General features: G+C 37.0%; 1 protein-coding gene across 4 annotated transcripts in view; it reads right to left on the reverse strand.

The window, feature by feature from the left end:
* SLC7A11 (solute carrier family 7 member 11) overlaps positions 1-18,820 on the reverse strand; it is a 131,952-nt gene extending 113,132 nt beyond the window's left edge. For 3 of the 4 annotated variants that reach the window (XR_013555138.2, XM_078445737.2, XM_060654175.3), the window contains exons 1-4: positions 17,852-18,818; positions 13,974-14,100; positions 9,497-9,612; positions 1,430-1,555 (exon numbers count right to left, since the gene is read on the reverse strand). Coding sequence is in view for 3 of the 4 variants with exons in the window: in XM_078445737.2 (XP_078301863.1) it covers positions 1,430-1,555; positions 9,497-9,612; positions 13,974-14,100; positions 17,852-18,128 (646 nt within the window). In the remaining variant the exon portion in view is untranslated. Of the gene's footprint in view, positions 1-1,429; positions 1,556-9,496; positions 9,613-13,973; positions 14,101-17,851 lie in introns of all 4 variants that reach the window. The other variant, XM_060654176.3, reaches the window with a different exon arrangement.
* Between the last annotated feature and the right edge of the window lie 2,185 nt (positions 18,821-21,005).

Here is a 21,005-nt window from a genome sequence, read left to right on the forward strand (position 1 = left end):
AATCCTCATAAATAAATATAGACCACACAAATATTTCCAAGATCTTATTAGAGTGGAAATAAGTGCATAATCTATATCAATAAAGCTTTTCTCTTCCTGGAGTTTCAAATTAATGTGAAAAATATGTGATTAAGTTAGAAAGAAAATCAACATTTTGTAGTAATAGAGTAAATACACTTGCTAAATATGATCTCCAAAATATTAAAATTTACTTTAAATGTAGTAATATTCTTACGGTATTTCTCTACTAGGTGAACTAGAAGAGGAAGCCTGTTCACATTAAGCACTGATAGCATAAGTATTAATTAAAAGATCATTCTATTTCAAGTGTCAAAAACGATCCAAAAAATACACTGTGATCTCTGCTCTTAAGGAATTTGCAATAAAATAACCTTTGGAAAACCTCACTTCATACATATATCAATAGGTGGAAAAAAAATGAGTACAGTCTTATATTACACCAAAAAGAAAAAAAAAATCTTAGTTTTAAAGGATAGTACATCATCTTTTGGAACCTAAACTAGAACTAAAGTAGGGTCAACAACTCAGAGTCTCTGCACTTTCCACAAATGGAAGAAACCCCTTACAGAAGACTAACGAGTTAGCCCAGAAAAAGAAAGCAGCAATAAAACAGATTATTTTCTCTGCATTTCTAATTGATCAGATAAAATGAGCAGGCTAGCTCTATGGGGACCAATGTGAATTGGAAGAGCGAGCTCATGTCTTCTCTTTCTTTAGCGTAAGCCATGGCATTAAAATCTTTATCGTATCTCCTCTGAGTTGGCTGAAGTTGCTGGATTTGATGCGAACATTGAGCCAGGACAGTTCTAAGATCTTCTATTCATAAATGGACAACTAGCAGCTCCTAATTATTGTTAATGTAACAATAAAAATTAAGTTTTACAACTTTTTTGTCAGATAATATTTGGTTTTTAGGAATGCTAGTCCCATATCTGACTCCCTTTCTGTCAAGACTCTATTCTCAAGATAAAAGCAGTAATAGCCATAGAGTAAGAGAATTATTGGTCATCTTTCATCATTTTCCAGATATCCTTTCTTCTCTAGTCTTTATTACTATTATTGAACTATTTTAAAGTAAAACTAAGAGGATATAGGTATCTGTAGTTAAAACTAATTGCAATTTTTTTTCCACTTTGAGTTTCACTCCAAAGAGTTTATAGATGGAGAGAATTCACTAATGCCTTATTTTGTTGCCTGGCCCAGTCTTAATCTTCTTGTTGCCATTCAGCTGTAAATACCAACACACCCCAATGCAACCGTCTTTCAAATCAATTAGATGACAGTATAGAGTCTAAGTTCCACAAGCAGAGACTAATTAAGGGATTCTGCTAGTACACGCAAAAGTTAGGGCTAGAAGAGATCAAAAGCAGATACGTATTTTAAAAAGCATTTACTTTCCAGTCCATACCTTTAATTAGCTGCATAACTCCAGGGACTATAATTATCAGAATTGCTGTGAGCTTGCAAAAGGTTAGGAAAATCTGGATCCGGGCACTCCAGCTGACACTCATGCTGTTTAGGACCATCACTACAGCTGCAAACAAATAAATGAAAGTTACAAAAGGTGATTTCTCATTGGCATGAAGATATGAAGACCTCGCTATTCAAAGTGCCATCCATTAATCAGCAAAGTTGGCATTACCTAGAAGCATTTTGCAAATGTGAAATCTCAGGCACTGCCCCTGACCTAATAGATACCTTTCAACAAGATCTCTAGGTGGTTTTTATGCACATTGAAGTTTGAGATGCTTGAATAAAACCAATGGACAGTAAAAATTTATCTCATTTTTTGTATATGTCAGTAAGATTGGGCATATATTATAGCTTCCTAAAAATCAGATAAAAGTATCTTCTAACAAAACCCTGAAGTCATCACAATATTCAATCAAATTGCTGAATATGACTTTCTAGCTTGGTAGGTCAGGCGACTATTTCCTCCTGTGATGATGTTACCCATATGCACCTGCCAGTATGGAACCACTCAAGAAGGGGTGAGATGTCCAGAAGTTGGCTACAACTCTATTCTTCACTCTCAAAACTAGCCCTATCTAGCACTCTTTGGTTTTCCTCTCCAGTTTCCAATCAGCACATGAACGACTGACTTTCAACCTTCCTTAAAAATATAGGCTTCCAAAATGTGTTTGGAGACTTGGAAAAAAAAGTTGTAAGTTAATGAGTCCAAAAGAGTTCCCAGTCTAGGACACACCTTGGGTCTAAAGCCAGCAGAATTTCCCTTTCTTACTGATGCTGTCTAGTTTCCTGAGTAGCACTCAACTATCCACTTTTCCCATGTGGTAGACCATGAGAATCTGGAGACTAGAACAAGTATATTTGATCTCTGTATTGCTTGTGTTCAACTCTATATTTGACCCAGGAAGATAATCAACACAGTTTTATTGAATAAATGATTGAGTTGGATCCTTAGTTAAAAAAGAAAAAAGAAAAAAAAAAATACCTTCAGGCAAGAATGCATGAAATGAATGACGATACTCTAAGACTCTGCCTACTATCCTCTGCTGGAATAACTTCTAGAGGTTCTTCTAGACCATGGAATTCAACTTTATGCTCTTTCTGATAGTTAATACTCAGTGTTAACCACCCCTCCAAAGCTGTTTCATACCTGATATTTGCAGTTATTATCTTTAAGCTTTATTTTTAAAAAGGTGTATCCCCCCTAAGCAAATAACACAAATGTATGAATATACTTCTCAGGGGATAAAACAAAACACAGGATTTTTATAATTCAAGTTGCAATAGGAAGTATTCATATTCTACAGTAATCGGTTATCTCCATAGTTTCCACTGCATCATATAATCACTAGCTCATTTCAGAATTTTAGAATCAGTGAAATGTTATCGACATACAACATATACAGTAATGGCAAAATTTAAAAATAACCTAGACCCCTAAAGGAAGACTAAAGTACACTTTTTTTAATGATTTGTTATGTAACCATTTAAAATCATGATGCAGTTAAATATGTATTGCACGAAAGGACATTCATGATATATTTCTGACCAATACAGCAAGTTACAGAGAGAAGAATGGATGGATGGATGGATGGATGGATGGATGGATGAATGGAGACACAAAGGCAGAGAGATATAAAGGGGGGGGGGTGGGGAATCTGAAACAGTGTTTTACCAAAAACATTAACAGAAGGTATTTATAGATGATGGAATAGTCAGTAATTTTCAATTTGTATTTCTTTTTCTACATTTAATAATTTTTATAATGGACCTGCAGCTTTTTAAAGTGAAAATCAATAAAGCAATTTTCATTCTTGAAAAATCTCAAAGATGGGAAAATAAGGGATCAGGAGATCCCACACAAAGTTAAACAGGAGACTACTAATGAAGAAATGTCTCAAAGGAGTAATGATAAGAATGATCAGGAAGGCTGGAACCCCATATAGGATCCATGCGAGGCTAAGGGAAATATTTTACCTATGTTTGAAGCTAAAAACATGAAAAAAAGCAGGTCCATTGTTAATGGCAGAGTGCATTACTTTGTCAGAGGAAGGATAAAAAATAAAATTATTTTTCTTTCTCCAACATAAAGCACTTATATGTTGGAAATAATTTAATGCAGCTCTGTTCCCCACTTCATCATCCACTTATCCCTTTCTTTTTTTCTATACAAATGACTGTGATAAATGAGTCATCATATGAAGAGCATTATTTAGTTAAAGGGACAACACTGACCTAAAAAAAAAACTGGACTCATGTTCCTACCACCAACAAAAGAGCACTGCTTTCTTTTAAATAGAGCTCCTAAAACCTGAAACACTATTTCTGAAAGTACTCCACAATAGAAAAGAGTTGTATATAGGGAAAAAAAGTACAAAGGAAAGAGAAAGAGAAAGAGGGGAAGGGAAGGGAAGGGAAGGCAAGGGAAGGCAAGGGAAGGGAAGGGAAGGCAGGGAAGGGAAGGCAAGGAAGGGAAGGCAAGGGAAGGGAAGGCAAGGGAAGGGAAGGCAAGGGAAGGCAAGACAAGACAAGGGAAGAGGGAGGGAGGGAGGGAAGGAGGGAGGAAGGAGAAAATAAAGGTGGATGGGAGAAAGGAGAGAGGGAGAGAGGGAAAGAAAAGAGAGGGGGGGGGAGAGAAAGAGGCATTCTTATTTTTGGAACCTCTATCTGAGAAGAGGAAAGGGGATTTGTTACTTTCATAAAGAGTGTAAGTCTTAATGTCTATTGAAAGAGAAAAAAAAGTGAGCATTTGGGGTTTTCTTTTATACTTTGCAAAGTGTTCTTAGAAAAATCAAAGCAATCTTATGAATTGATAATCTCACCTTGCTTTCCTCTCAGGCAGCTGAAGAAAAAACTCTGGTTAAAACTGATTTCTCTCAAAGGTTTCTCAAAACCTCACATTATCTGAACATGCAGACATTGCACTCATTATTTGGTATACCAAATTCCAGCTGAGATGTACCTTTATGACCCTGAAGGATAAGGCTTAACAAGTAACAAGGCAGCAAGTACAGAGGCACTGTGAAGGTCCTCAAGTGACTAGAAATGCTGCTTCATCATGTGTCTTTACACAGAAATTTAAGTCTACATATGTTGCTTATCCAACAATATTGAAAAGGGGATTTGGGATTCACTAAATGCAAGAGCTTTCTGTGTTTCTGAAACACATCATATCTTCTTTGTTTTTATACAGACTATCTACCCACATTGTAATAAAAGAAATTTGAGTAAGTTCTGTGGTCCTACTTAGCTTTACTTCATTTGAATAATAATTGTAAATTTCACAATTAGAAAATATTTATATCAACTTTGGCTTTTTCTCTTGCCCAAATGAAAATACCGTGATATATCATTTTTATTTACTTACTTATAGTGAGTCTGCTAAGAACTGAAATGCAAGAATGAAAGATAGATAGGTAGGCAGACAGACAGACTGACCGACCAACTGACCGACCCACCAACCAACCGGCCCTGGAGATAAGAAATACATGTTTAGAAGGGAGCTGTATCTGAAGAAGATGTTTAGGGGAACGCGAAGGACTTACACTGGGATTTAAGGACTGACAAGGTTTTCTGTCTGCACTTCTCTATTCAAGTCTATCTTTGGATTTGCAGAGTGAGATTACTGAAGCTGGGTATACTGGGTTTTCTCTCAGGTTCAGGTTCTCTCTGGCTTCTGGCTTCTGACTGTTTCACGCTAAATCGATAAAATATAGGGATGCTGCATGGTGAGTTAAAGCGATCAGTCCACTGGTTTTCATAACATCTGCCTGAGTTACCACTCTCTTTGTTAGCATTCATTGCCTGAACGTACTAATTTCAGAGAGGATAAGCCCCTCTAGCTATAAACATCTTTAAAAACCAGAGAGATCTAGGATCTCAATGCCTGGGATAAAAATGCAAGCATCAAATAATTGTAAACTATTACTATATGGCAGATATTGTACAAAGACTTTACGTGGATAATGTTATTTAATCCTTATCTCTCTATGATGTGGTCACCATCATTGCTGGCATAATTTTTCAGATGGGCAGCTGAAACTTGAGATAGCATTTAACTCGCTCATGTTCACACAGGTAAGTGTGAAGATAGGATTGGAGCCTAGGTAAACTGACCTCAGAGTCCACACTTTTACCCCTAGCTCACAGGTGATAATGCAGGAATAGCTCCAAAGACATGATCTCACTAATATACCTAGTCCTTTCAAACTCCTAGTGGCTCTGCCTCTCGCTGTTAAGGTTCATGTTTACCTTGGCAGCAATTTCCCACATTTTGTTTGTCATCCTCCAGAAGGATATGGTTATTATTTTTCAGTCCTTATATATATCAATACCATGTATACCTACCTAAGAACTCATTGTCTTGGCAATTTAGCTATGGTGAAAAAAGGTGTAGGCATAGCCAGTCTTCAGAATATTTAAGCAAAACCACTCCACAAGCTATATTTGAAATGCTAACTCAGAACTGGTCCTGGATTTTCTTTCATGCAATTCAGTGATGGCAGGAAAACAGTTTGGGAAAAGAAAGTACAGTCATATAGTAATGGAAGTGGCTAATTTGTTCTTATAATGCACTCATGGTGTTATTTTCTTCCTTCCTCTAATTATTCCCGCAAGGTGTGAGAAGCAGGGTGGGGCTCTTTACTCACCTATACACACTAAGCCAGGAAGGAAGTTGGGATTGAAGATTGTTAGGAATGGATCTGGCACTAGATTTCATATTTTAAAGAAAGTATTTTTACCATAATATTCTGCCATTGAATTGTATACCTACATAGGGAATAGTTTCAGGAGACCAGAACAAAAGACTGGATATCATTTTAAGTATTGAACATCCTTCAGTTTTTACCAAAGCCACAAGGACAGTGAAACTTGATGATGTCGCACAGAAGGGAGTAATGTCCACAATGGGCTAGCAGAGAGCACCTGATGCGAATGCCTAAGATTTCCCAGCTCGACTTCCCTGTGCCTGACATGTTTACTCGAATGGAAAGGATTTGGGATAAGCAAAACCTTTTCATTTTTATTAATTTGACAGCAAGGAAGTCCAATACTTTAAACAAAGGGCAGATCGATTAGCATTCAGTAACTGCCCACTCCTACCCCAGTGTCCCTTCTCAAATGTTTGGTCAACATTTCACAAAACTTGAAATCTTTCTTTCTGTGACTTGATTGTAGCAAGATCTTTCAGGTTTCCTCTCTTTTCTACAATTGAACTAGCCGTTTCAAATGATCACAAACTCTTTCCTTCCCTAAAGAATACACGGAAGCAATTCATGCAGTTAAACTCTATTTTCTACGTCTCACCAACCTTCCACCCTTAGCACACACTCACATGTAACAACTTGGAATGTGAAAGATTTGCCCCCCCCCCCCCCCCCCCCCGGGTACGTTTCTCCTTCTTTGTCTCCATCTCCACCCCTGGTTGGTTGCCCCATTAAAGCTAAATTCTTCTTAAAGTTAGTTTCACGGTCCCAGACAGACCACTGATTTACATTACCTACCACACTGAGTCATAACAATACCTTGTTTTCTCTTTCAGTGAAATCTCCAAATTATAGGAACCCAATTCCTCACAGTCTCAAGCTTGCAAATGGAACATCAAAACTTTTAAGCTGATGTTATAAACAATGGCAAAAATGGAAGAAAATGTCTAGGTTCATCCAAGATTAACACAGGCTTTGTGAACTATTTTACCACCAATCTCTACTACTGGAGTTTGGTAAACTAGAACACACGTAGTTACCCTTCCCTATAATAGTGACAAAATTTTGGTCTGTACAGTGTCCATTTCCTCCTGCAAATACAGATTTTCCCTCCAAAAAAGTGTAATAGCATTGGGATAAGGAAAAAGAGTCATCTAGACTTACCAAAATAGTAATATATTGCTTTTATCTATCTCATTTCAAGTCCAAAGCAAGTAATATTTATAGATTTATGTTTACATAAAATCTACTGAACCCGTGCTAATCATAACCTTTATTTAAGTTGAGAAATACGTACGCCCACACGAGAGATACCTTTTAAAACTTTTATTGTAAATTTACAAATCTCTCAAAGAGATGACCTCTGTCTTCTTTTCAAATAATCACGGTATGATTCTGCCTCAGTTATTTGAGGGACAAGAATAAAATGGTTACAATAATGGCTATTAGTCCAATCCTTCAGTGGGACACCAGATATATTAAGTACTTTCTCTGGGCCAGGCACTTTGCTAAAGGCCTTAAAAACCTGACGTAATTTCACCTCTCCGCAGCCATCCAAGACAGATTATCTTTTCACAGGTATCTTACTAATAAATAAAAGTAATGCTTAAGAAGGTTTAATATTTAGCTCCAAATCACACAACTAAGAAATTGTGACACTAAGTTTCAACTCCAGGTTGTTTGCCTTCAAAGCCTAAGCTGTAACTACTATGCTAAGATAGTTCATCCCACAAAAGCTCATGGTATTAGTTCTGAATATCACATTGAGCAAACTGTATTTCATTTCCCACCATTGTCCTGCTGCGTGAGAAAACTGAAGACGTGTAATCCTCCAGGTTTAACGAGTAGACTTTTCTGCTAGAGAAAATTTCGTAGATCTTTCCGCATAAAAAATCAGTCAACAAATATTTATTGAACACAAACGCCATACTAGGAGCCATGAGAAGGGCTGGAAATATGGCAGTAAAAGGGCCCCCGGTCTCATGGAACTTCAAATGATGTTTTCCCACAAGAGTATAAATAGCTACCATTTGTAATTGTTCTGAATAAATTGCAGGCATGACCTAAACACTACACATACATTGTCTCAGTGAATATCATTTAATCCTCACAAAACACTCTCTGAGACTCCACAGGATCTGCAGGTAAGAATACTGAGATGTGAAAGGCTAAATGATTTGTCCCTGAGTCTCACATCTACAGTGTGCATGAAGGGCATGATGAGTTCAGTTTGCCATTACCTCTCCCAAACTCAGATATATGTACTTTGAGTATTTTTCTTTGTCTTTCTTCAGAGATTTCACAGAAGAAGAATGGGTACATGTTTGGTGGATAAAGTAGGAAATCCAGGATGAACCTAAGTTCAAAAATACATGTATCTACACTAGAGATATTTTTACGTGTAATTCCTGCAAATGAACCACTCACCATACATTGTTCTCTTCATCGTTGTACTGAAACACCTTAGACATGCCTAACTGAAAATTCTTCATAAGTATGCAATTAGTTATTCCTGCGTTGCTTGCTATTTCCAAATAGTTCAAACTTAATCAAACACGATCATATTGATTCTTCAAACTGAGCCAATTAGCATCTAGAAGTATTATTGTTTCCCATACTATTCAAAGGTTTGGCTTCACATCGCTTAGGTAATGTTGTGCATGTTCCCCTGTTCCATTTCTTTTAAAAACTATCCAGAATTTGGGCACAGTGATAAACGTGAACAAATTTCTAACTTGGAGATCCAATTTGAGAAGTGCTACTACTAAGCGAATATGAAAAAGAAGACTTTTTATCGTGACCATCAACGGGCAGCTAAAACCGTAACACTGAGAGTGACAGTTTGCTGACAGTATAAAATATATCAACACAATGCACACACCCTACACATGAACAGCACTCCGTGAGAATGAGTTATCACGTAACATGTTATCAGTGAGAAAGGATAAAATTCTAATTCAAAAACCCTTGAAATAATTGGGTTTTCATCTGTAAAATTCTCTTCTCATGTACTCCACGAGAACTGTTATTTTACTAATAAGGTGGTTTTTGTTTGCCTATATCAGAAGATTAGCCATCATATCTATTGACCCAAGGCAAAACTGGCATGTAACGTAATACCAGGGATCACTCCAAATCCTTAATCTTTTCTTTATTTTCCAACATAAATTTGGCAAGGAACTGAAGGGAAAAGAGCATGATGTGGAAAGCATCCCATCATATATGTCTAAAGAAGCTTTGTTATCAATCACTTTTGCTCTTTTTTTTTTCTTTTTCATATTTAGACCTATGATACTCACTTATGCCCACGGCTGTAATGAGCTTGATTGCAAGTTCAGGAATTTCACACTGAATAAAAAATGGTTCCAGAATGTAGCGTCCAAATGCCAGAGAAATCACAGCAGTGGCTGCAGGGCTGGAAAAGAATATTCAGGTTAACAAAGGAAAAAATAAATAGCATCTTTGCTAAACTTTTTCTACCTTGAGGTAATGTTATTCAATATATAGAACATGTTAAATAGGAAAGCCTATAGTTTTCCAAACTCCACATTTGATTAGGTTGTCACAGATAGTCCAAATGAAATATTGCCTATAACTTTGGTGGCTAACTTACACTTCACATATTCATGGAAGCAAGACTGGGTGCTATCAGTTTTGCCCCTGCTCTCCTATATTTGACTTTTTTTTTTTCCTTAAAAATTTAGTTTATTATTTGAGATCCTGGCAGAACTGGGCTATACAAGAAGCAGTCTTCTTAATAAGTCAACAACTAGGGGTGCCTGGGTGACTCAGTCAGTTGAGCGTCTACCTTCGGCTCAGGTCATGATCTCATAGTTCGTGGGTTCGAACCCCACATTGGGCTCGGTGCTGACAGCTCAGAGCCTGGAGCCTGCTTTGGATTCTGTGTCTCCCTTTCTCTCTGCCCTTCCATACTCGTGCTCTGTCTCTGTCTCTCTCTCTCAAAAATAAACATTAAAAAAAAAAAAATTGGTCAACAACTAAACTCCAGCCACAACATGAATGGGTTAAGGGTGTAGATCTAATGAGTTGGAGCCCAGTCAAGAAAATGAATACAAAACTCAGATTTAAAAAAAAAAAAAAAATTTAATGTTTATTTATTATTGAGAGACAGAGAGAGACAGAGCATGAGCAGGGGAGGGGCAGAGAGAGGAGGAGATACAGAATCAGAAGCAGGCTCCAGGCTCTGAGCTGTCAGCACAGAGCCCAACGCGGGGCTCGAACTCACAAACCGTAAGATCATGACTGGAGCCAAAGTCGGATGTTTAATCAACTGAGCCACCCAGGGGCCCCCAAAATTCAGATTTAAAAATTAGTATTAATAAGTATTCATTGAAAATACATGCTTATGTCCTTAACATTATGTTCTTATTTTTCTAGTACAGACAAAAGCGTGAAGAGGCAAGTGATTATTCTTAATTTCTTAGAAATATTTAGATGCAAAGTAAAAGTCAAAAAGTAAAAATGCTCTTGTAATTTTATACAACTGAGAAAACATGAATGAGAAAATGAAATAAGTGCAGGTTTATAGTAAATAGGTAAGAAACCGTTCTATTTTAATTCTTCAAATATTTCTATGAGAAAATTACATGTGCCTTTAAATACATGTATGTATGAATATATATTCTTTAAATACACAGGCAAGTTCATGAAATTATCTAATTTCTCATGCCATTCTTCTCTTTCAGCTTCTCTTCTCATAGTTGCCCAACACCTTAGATTGTCAGAAAACCAACCACAATCATGTTCCAAACTTGGCCTGCTTGTACTCAATAGCACCATACTTTTTTTCATTTTCTTCTTTTCCCAAGGACCCCCTCTTCTCCCTTACCCCAACAAAAGACTGTTTTTCCTGTTCTTCATCACTTGTAAATTTTTGATGCATAAATTAAAATCTGATCACCTCATTTTAGTGCTTTCAAAACATGCTCAGAATATGCAAAATCCTTCCGTGAAGGCTACATCTAGTCTAAGTGTTCCCTTCCTCTTAGTTTGCTTCTTCTCACTGGAAGGAGCTGAACACCCTTTACCGGGAGCCCCTACAACTCATTGGTAGTTTTTTATACCCTATATCTTTGTTCAGTCTTTCTTGGCCCAGGGAAATTCCTTTACCCTTCCGGTTGGGTGAGAGGTCTCTGAGTATACTCCCTTACGAAGGCCCATGGCTTCCCTTTCATAGTGCTGATCACAATAGCAACTTTATCTTCACTATGTGATTTCTTGATTGATAACTCTTTCCCTCACATGACCCTGAGGATCATGAGTTCAAGACTGTGTCCATCTTAGTCACTATTATTTGCCAGTGTTTAGTATAGTATCTATCGTAAGTAGAAACCAAATAAACATTGAATATATGGTTAATGTGTGAATTCAATCATCTAATGACCCTGCTATGTACTGATATATGATATTTATTTTCTTGAAATCTGTGTTCTACAGATTATTTCTGACAAGAGTGATTTACCCTGAAGCAAAATTTTAAGTATTTAGGCATCCTGGGTGTTATGAGCAGATGAGAAATATTAAAGTACCTAGGTATCTTGTCACTCCACAAGTCATTCATTACTCTGTTTATTTAGAAGACCAACCAGGCAATGGGAGTCTCTTATTACAAAGGAATATATGAACCCTTTAAAAAAAGCTTCTAGAGTATATCTGGATAATTTCCTCTGTCAGTACATACACACACACATACACACACACACACACACATACACACACACCCCATGAAGCACCTGTCTTGCAATGTAAATAACACTTGATTATGAGTTACCCGGGAGCAAGAATTGTGGGTCATTCCACTTAGAATCTCTTTATTTTTTTTTTGTTACTTACAGTCTCTTTAACTTACCATTCACCATTCAGTAGCTGTTTAAGGAATGAATAAATAAGTGAATGAACACTGTATCTGTGCTATTGTGAACACAATGATCACCTTCATCACAATGCCCAGTAATTAGCTAAAGCCATGCAATATATACCTAGCTGAAGAGGGATTCAGGTGCAGCTATATCAGGCTCCAAAGCGCCCACCATCCTAACAGCCCATCACCCTGAATAAGTAGTGTCCTCACTTGATGTTTATTTATTTTTGAGAGAGAGAGAGAGAGAGCAAGGGAGGGGGTAGAGAGAGGGAGACAGAAGATCGGAAGTGGGCTCCTTGCTGAGAGTGGAGATCCCAACAAAGTGCTGGAACTCGTGAACTGTGAGATCATGACCTGAGCTGAAGTCAGATGCTCAACCGACTGAGCCACCCAGGTGCCCCAAGTGTCTTCATTTGAATGCTGAGAATGTCAAATCCAAAATATTGTAACCTTAAACTTTCAGCCAAAAAGAATTAAATTGTCCAAAAAGACTTTAATATTGTTGTTCAAAAAGAATTTACTGTCTATAATGCTCAGGACACTGATTAAGAAGTATAATGGTTTCAAAAGTGTGAGGCTTGGTCTTATGCACTTAAAATGCCTGTAGTTCCAATGGGTAAATAGAACATAGACACCTGACATATTAAGTAAGAACACAAGATATGTTGAATGCCAAATAAAAATGGGAGACTGAATTTTTTTCAGAAGAATTAAGAGAGAAAAGAAATAGAAACTAGGGTAACCAGGAAATTAACTGTGGAAGAGGTAAGATTTAGGTTAACCTTTGAAGAGTAATATTCAGATAAATCAAAAAAGAGCAGAAGGTACATCCTAAGCAAATCCCAGATTTTAGAAAAGGAACAAAATACTTCTTTAATATTATTTTCATTATAACAGGTTTTAAATAATGCAGAATTGTCTAAAATGAGAACAGACTTAGCAGAGAAGTAAATACCAATCTAAGCTCTTTGTTAAAAAAGAAATGCCTATGACTATAAAAATCATGGCTAGTGTTAAATCGATACTTATTAGCCCTACATTTGCCACTTATGCCCCAAATACTAGGATAAAAGCTCGCTGGTGCTCTCAGCTGTGTATGTCTGATAAGTTTACAGTAAGAACAAGTTTCTCCAGTTATTACCGTTAAGCTCTATAATCAGGATGTGTAAGTCACATCTTATGGCAGCAGTTACCTTAAGGAAGCATGTTACTCTGAACTGTACACATGACATCACAGGTTTCCCACAATGTGAAAGGAAATTTGCTATTCAGAGTGACTTAGCAATATTTGTTTGGATTTTAAATGAAGACAATTTTTTACAGCAATAAAGCTTTTTTTTTTTTTTTGGCAACTATAGTTCGCTGATTTGCTTAACAAGAGGAAATGAGTCATTCATGTCAAGTCATTTTTGTGTGCAAAGTATAAAACTCAGTGACACACTAAGTTGTTAGGCACAGAAGTTTCCTAGTCACGACAATTGAGGAAAGTTAAAAGACAATGGAATCTACAGGAAGAAAAACTCCACCTACTAGCATAACATTTAATTTTGTCTGGCCAGTCAAAACGCATGATTTATCAAGGTGGATTTTGATGCTTCGTATCCTTTCGAGTCAACATACTTTCTAGAAATGTCAGAAGATAATTGAATATTAAAGAAAATCAGACACTTTAAAAGTTTGGCAGGAACTGAGAACTATTGCCAGTGAGAAAACTGCATTCAAAACATTGAGAGAGGTATCTTATCATAGATTTCACATCCTGAAATAGACATGTTTACAACATAGTCACATGACACACATATTTCTAATCAGTTAAAAACAATTAAGATGATTTAAAGAAGGGTGTAATGAATGGATTTATTTTTCCTTAACTGTTTTCTTATCTATGCTCTCACCGTATTATGAGCAGTTCCACCCAGACTCGTACGAAAGCTGGTAATGGGCCAAAGACTTCCAGAATGTATGTATAATGACCACCAGATTTCTTTATACTTGTTCCCAATTCAGCATAGGACAAGGCTCCTGTGAAGTATTCATAATAAAAAAGGTACAAAATTAAAATATTAATTAGTCATCCGAAGGTAGAGTTGATGCAACAATATTTATGTTTAGGTAACATGTTACTACATCCTTTGGTCTGAGTGAGGTGTTTATTTCAAGAGAAGTAACAGTCATCTGATTGTTAGGAGCCATCAAATTCCTTTTCTAACTTCTGCATGGTTGAGATCTAGTTCATTCTGTTCAAACAATGTAATTTTATTTGAAATGGTAAAGACAAACTTCTAAAATAATATCATATTATTAAGAATTATGAATCTCAAACCTGAGAAAAAGAGAAGATAGATGCCAATAATACCAACCTATTTTAAAAGGAACTACACACCAAGACAAGGAATTATCCCAAATTGACCTTATTATATTAAGAATCCTTTTAATAAATGGTATTTCTGTTGCACATCAAAATTAACAAAATTTATTTGTGCTTCAGAAAAGTATAGACTCTTGGCCTTGCAAGACTTCATTTAATTTGTAGGATATGGTTTGTCAAGAAAATGAATTTTGACTCCAATATTCTATTTCTAGAAAAGATTTTCTTGGATATTTTTTGAAGACGACACTTCTGAGTAGTTAAAAGAACATACTGTTTAAAAAGAGATGCTATAACTTACGTATATTAGGTAAAATTAATTACAAACATTTAGCCATCTTAACATTTAGCAATGCAATCCACATGGGCTTGAGCAAGTTATGTAACCTCCCCAAATGTAAGTTTCTTTATCTATAAAATGAGATCTCAATTCTTACCTCATAAGGGAGTTGTGTTTATAAATGCGATATTGGGCTCTGAGGACAGTACTGGGCCTGATACATTGAGAATACCTCATGAAATATGCCTATTAATTTGAGCAATTAACTACCAAGAAAATGAAAAATACATCTTGGTACTACGTGAAAAATTCTATTCATTCCGCAAAGTACTCAAATGTAACACAAATTTTTGCTTGAACTACTTCAGAGACTAGAAGTGTGGGAAATTATTATAGTAAAGCTTCATGCAGAACTGTCAACATGTATATAATTTGGATATTCAGTTATATCTTAGTATCGTTGATCCTATTCCCAAACCTAGCTCTGTATCAGAATCACCTGAGGGTAAATTTCCACACACACAAAAGCATACACACGAAAACAGAATCTAAGGCCATACCCTACAATTTGTTCGCTACCAAGTCAGTCCAAACTCTCCAACAGAGAGAGCCAAACACGTCTATTATTTTAAATTTTGTACAGATGATTTTATTATCTTTTTAAGTTTTTTTATTTATTTTGAGAGAGAGAGAGAAAGCAGGGGAGAAGCAGAGAGAGAGACAGAATCCCAAGGAGACTCCCATGCTGGGCTTGAACTCATGAACCATGAGATCATGACCTGAGCTGAAGTCAAGAGTCAGATGCTTAACCAAATGAGCCACCCAGGCACCCCTATACAGATGATTTTAAAACACCTAGTCTGCAGATTAATATTTGAGGACCACTAATATAGTTTGCCTATTTGTAACTAATTGTAACTGGTTGCAATTCACTCTGGTGGAAACCAGTCGCCATGTTGGTAGCCTGTATAAAAGAGCTTCCCATATAAAATGTTATTGGAAAGTCTTAAGTACCTCAGAATTTATTGCCAGACAATCAATACCTAGACCTGTGTCTGCTTTGCTGAAACTCCAGGATGGTTGCCCTAGGTTTAAATTGAGTTCGGGAGGAATGAGATTTTCATTTAAAAGTCTCAAGCTCCATAACCATTTTACCCAGATGAAAAAAGTTCAAAACAAGATGTAAAAATCCATGTATTGACCCTGGCTTTAAAAAAATTGTAAACCAAATATACAGATTCTTTACTCGTAGTTCCCGAGTTCTAGAGTTCTAAGAGAAAGTATTTGTTTTCCTTACATTTTGCTTTGCTTCCTGTTAGGAAGGCACTCCTGTCAAAAAGCTCCTAGGAACTTAAGTGACAAATAAAATGTAAATACAGATAAGAAGATTAATACAGGAGCATGCTCCCTGGGATTAGTAATCAAAGAATATCAACTCAAATGTAACCTGAGCTAGTCCTTTTAACATTTTTTTTTTTCCTGAGCTTCTGCTTGAGTTGATATACTTACACAGAACCATATTTTCCTAGTGGAATAGCATTTTAACTAGTTCAATCCTCACAGCAATTCATTTTACTATATGTGAATAACCTTTTATTATGTATAAAAATCGAATCACATAATGGGAGCTGCATGTATAGAAGTATGAAAAGTCCAGGAAATTGGTTATGGTTTTTCCTATCAGACATTGATTTATTCTCAATTTACAAGTACTTGTAGAAGAGTAAAGACTGAGAGTGCACAAAGTCAGTTAAGAAGAGCAATGAATAGGTTTCTCTTTGTCTATAAATGTACATGCCAGAACCATACAGAATACCACCAACTCTTTTTAAAAACCTAAAATAATTCTTCTACACATCTTTCTATACCACAGCGTTGTTTTAATGAATTTTACTTCTTCCTGATGGAAATCTGACTTCTCTAGATGAATACCCAAACCAATGCATTAAAACACCACAAGGCCTTCAGAATGAATGGATTGGTACATGTAGGACCAAGAGTTAGTACTTAGTCCTAGAGTTAGGACAAAGCTTTCTGTTAGTACCTTTAAAGAGCAGGGCCTTTTGGAATTAAAACATACTGGTTGCCACGAAAGAGCAGATACATCTTGGACATTTTCCCCCATAGTGTAGATAAAATTTTATTTTTTGACCATTCACCAGCTTTTGTCACCTTTGTAAGGAACTCGGGTAGCTTTCTAGTAACTTGCGCACCCCGTGAAAGGTATCTATTACCTCTTTGCTGTCAATATCAAATCAACAAAAGAGATCTAGAACTTGAAGCAAAATTAATAGTCATCCTTCTACTACTAGTTCTGTGCAGGTTAACTCAGTGAACAGGCGGGCAAGTTATCTACGTCCGCGAAGACCCAATGAACTATAAATGAAGAAAGTAGATCTGGGCAAGCACAGCAAACTAACACTCAGTTCCGGTTTTACTATTCATGTTGCAAACATTTAGGGGTGACAGGGAGAGACGAGAGATTGAAAAACTTTGAAATGCGCTCAGACCCTTGCAATATTCCCACTTATCACAGGAATTGAGTTATGTGCCGCCACACGCATTTCCACAGCAAGGACTTTTGAAATAATAGCAGCAATGGACAAGCACGCCAAGTTAAAAAATTAAAAAGAAGAAGACTGCCCTCCCCCCCCCCGCGGTTTATTTTGCCAATAAAAACACTGTCAAACTTCTGTTGAATACTAAGCTCTGTGTCTAAATAGGCCATGCCGGGTTTCACTTCACAGGTGTTTCATTCGGCGGGCCAGCTGCCAAGATCCCTCAAACACAAGTCACTGAGAACCACTGCCCGGTACAGAAAGCTCGCATCTATTTTCCCGGGTCATCAAAGTGAGCCTTTGCTCTCATGGCCACAGGGAAAAGTCAGAAAAGAGTCTGTCGGAGTCAGGGGAAGAGAGTAGGGGCTGTGGAAGCAAGTCGGTGGAATGCAGGATCCTGCCAACAGTGGACGCTGTGTTTGGGTAGTTCGCATACTTCAACAAGAATCAGAGCCTCTGGCGTAGCCTTTGCCATTCATTCACTCCTTAAAAAGTACTCTTTGCTTTCCCAGAGAGCAAACTGCCCGGCTCCACAGACATACCCCCCAGAGAAGAAGCTGCACTCACCAAACAGAGACAGGACCCCACAGACTGTCCAGATAATCAGAGACATGCCCACGCTGCCCGTGTTCTGGAGCACGCCCTTAGGAGAGATGAAGATTCCTGCTCCAATGATCGTGCCAATGATGATGGAGATGCCCCTCAGCAAAGTGATTTTCTTCTTCAGCACCACTTTCTCCTGCCCAGGTGGCTCCTTGCCACCCAAAGAAGGCAGCTTCCCATTAACATTCCCCTGCAGGTAACCTCCACTGGAGATGGTGGACACAACAGGCTTTTTGACCATTGTAGTGACACGCGGGGGAAAAAGGAAACACAGGAAAAAAAAAAAAAAAAAAAAAAAAAAAAACAACAACAACAACAAAACCAAACAAAACCAAACAAAAACAAGAACAAAACCCAAAACTTTCCACTTTGGTCTCTCTTGGTGTGACTGACCAAATCTCTTCCTCTTTGCTTTCAGATTGTCTCTCTCAGGGCTATTGTGTTCACAGGTAAAAACTCAAAGGTGCCTTTTTCTCCTTCACAGCTCTCTGATTACTCCTCAGAAACACCTGTGTGTTCATGGTGCTCTCGCTCCTCCACCACCTCCGACTCTACCTCTGCGGCTGCGGCTGCTGCTACCGCCCTATCATTACAGACCAGCTCAGCTTCCTCATGGGCTGGTATTTAAGCTCCTGCCTGTCACACCAACTTATTCCAGCTTAATGATGATGCAAATTCTCCAGGTTTGCATCAGCCACATGAGAAGGCTCCAGCATTACTCAGCTCTTTTTTTTTCCCCCCCAAACATTAGCAGCATGTTGCTCAACTGACCTCAGCTTTTCAGAGAACAAAGCACACACTTAAAAGGGATCTTAACCAATCCAGGAGGAGTAAATTCGGAACAGACCTTCCCAGAGATTTAAAGCAACTCCTAGTGAGGGACAAAAGCTCTTCGCGCGAAAAGAAAATGAAAAATGAAACAGGAAATGATCACTGCTTTGCGAGGAGTTTCTTTTTTAACTTACGTATAAAGACATGTCACGCGCAGCTGTCTTGATAATAGAGCGTAACCCAAAGCTGCATTCTTTATAACAAAACATTTTGAGATTTCATGTTTTCTGCTTATTTTATTTTATTTTTTTTTTACTTTGGGTTTCTGAACAATACAGTCAAGCGAGACTGATTCTGTATGGTTGCTGTCAGACATACAACTGTGAGACTTACTCAACATTAAAAGAGAAAAATTATTTCTTGCTACCAGTAGAAAACTTGTATTTAAAGTCACTACCCGAGTGTGACAAATTTAAAAATCACAGTGACTCCAGAAAACAGCTGTTTTCTGATTCTCATCAGCTCTAGGTGTCGTCCTAAAGTAAAAGATACATATTCTTCATTTGCATGTTGTTTCATTGAATTACCAAAAAAAAAAAGTAATTTTAAAATTAAGCAGTAGTTACAATGACATAAAACTATGCATATAGCAAAAACTTAAAAAGGAACACATAGAATAATAGTTTGGGAAGGTGATGATATTAGGTATGATTTTTTTTTCTAACATGTATGAAGTATTGTTATATCATGATTATAAATTTAAAATGAATTGGAAATATAAGCTGAGATTAAAATGTTTACTTAAAATGGTAAGAAAGGCAAAACACTTTAAAACCCTACTAACTTTCTGAATCTAGTGTCCCTAAAACAAATACCAACAGAAAAGGAATTCTACCTTCCCCTATGATCATCCATCAAGTTTCTCAAATTCCACATATGAGTGAAATCATGTGGTATCTGTCTTTCTCTGACTGACTTAATTTGCTTAGCATAATACCCTCCAGTTCTGTCCATATTGTTGCAAATGGCCAGATTTCATTCTAGATATCACTTTTGGCTGTGGTTGTAGGTGGTTTTAGATGCAGTGGGAAGAATTTGACCTTATCGTTATCCTGAAGCCACGTTTACAAACACCATTAAGTATACTTCGAAATGTCTGAACAAGAATAACAAACAAAAAAACTTGTGTGCAAGAGGTGGGGGATGAGGTGGGTGGGAGGTCCAGAGGATGCAAGAAAGAAATAGCCACTAGGAAAGCAGCGTGGAGAAAGAAGGTCAGAACCATTTTCTGTTATTTTGGCACCTGAGAAAATTATACCTTGTCAGTGTTCTACCATCCAAATAAATGCAGCTGTATCATTTCCTTTTCATATTTTCCACCTAATTCCTATATAATTTGCTTTAGGTATCCCAAGTCAGGGTTTTTATACAGCCCAAATAGTTTTTCCCTGTCGTTATGCCTTTCATAAAGTAAAAATGGGTAGTTTCCCTCTTTTAACCTTGTTGATATCCCTAAAAGAGACAGCTAAAGGAAAATCCTCCCCCTCCCCCTCCCCCTCCTCCTCCTCCTCCTCCTCCTCCTCCTCCCTACCTTTTTTCCCCTCACACAAGTGAAGGGAGAGGCTTTTGTTTCCCCAAAAGGAGAATAGGTTAGTGCTGAAGAAATAGGACTTAAAAGTAGAACACTGGAAATCCCAGAGAATAACTTTTTATCTGTACCTCACACCAAACCACACTTCAATTTTAAATTTTGTGCTAAATGACTGAATTAATAAGCTGAGACTAAGATCCCACTGAGACAGGAAGTTAGATAAATTCTAAAAGAAGAAAAAATGTTTTTTTCAATATTAAATAACATTCTCCTCCTTTTCAGTATTTTAAACATATGTACAGAGAAAACTTGAAGCCAGACTAATGGCCAAAAGGATTATTACTGTCATGTAAGAAAGTCATATTCAAAAATTCTGCAAAGCTGCAGACATGAGCATACCTCTTCCAGCCACCCACAAATTTGCAGAAAATTCAGGTTACACAGTAAATTTTAAGTTATCTTCAATATTAACAAACCCTTATAATCAACAGTCCTAAACTTATAAACTAAAAATTTATAGTCTTCAAATATGTGTGTATCATAAAAACGAATTCCAAGCAAATGCATTTATATTCTTCCACCTGCTTCAGTCCTTATTTTAAGCATTCCTGTCAAATCAGGAGGTTATCCCAGGTTATCCCTATTTACAAATATTTATTTAGTGCTTTTTGTATACAATGGATAACCCCAGATCTCTAAATGATCTTATATAAGAAGCAGATGTGATATACTGTGGTAGCTTCCCTTTTCTGGTAA

This window comes from Panthera onca, chromosome B1 (assembly GCF_046562875.1).
Source record: "Panthera onca isolate mPanOnc1 chromosome B1, mPanOnc1 haplotype 2, whole genome shotgun sequence".
NCBI lineage: Eukaryota > Metazoa > Chordata > Mammalia > Carnivora > Felidae > Panthera > Panthera onca.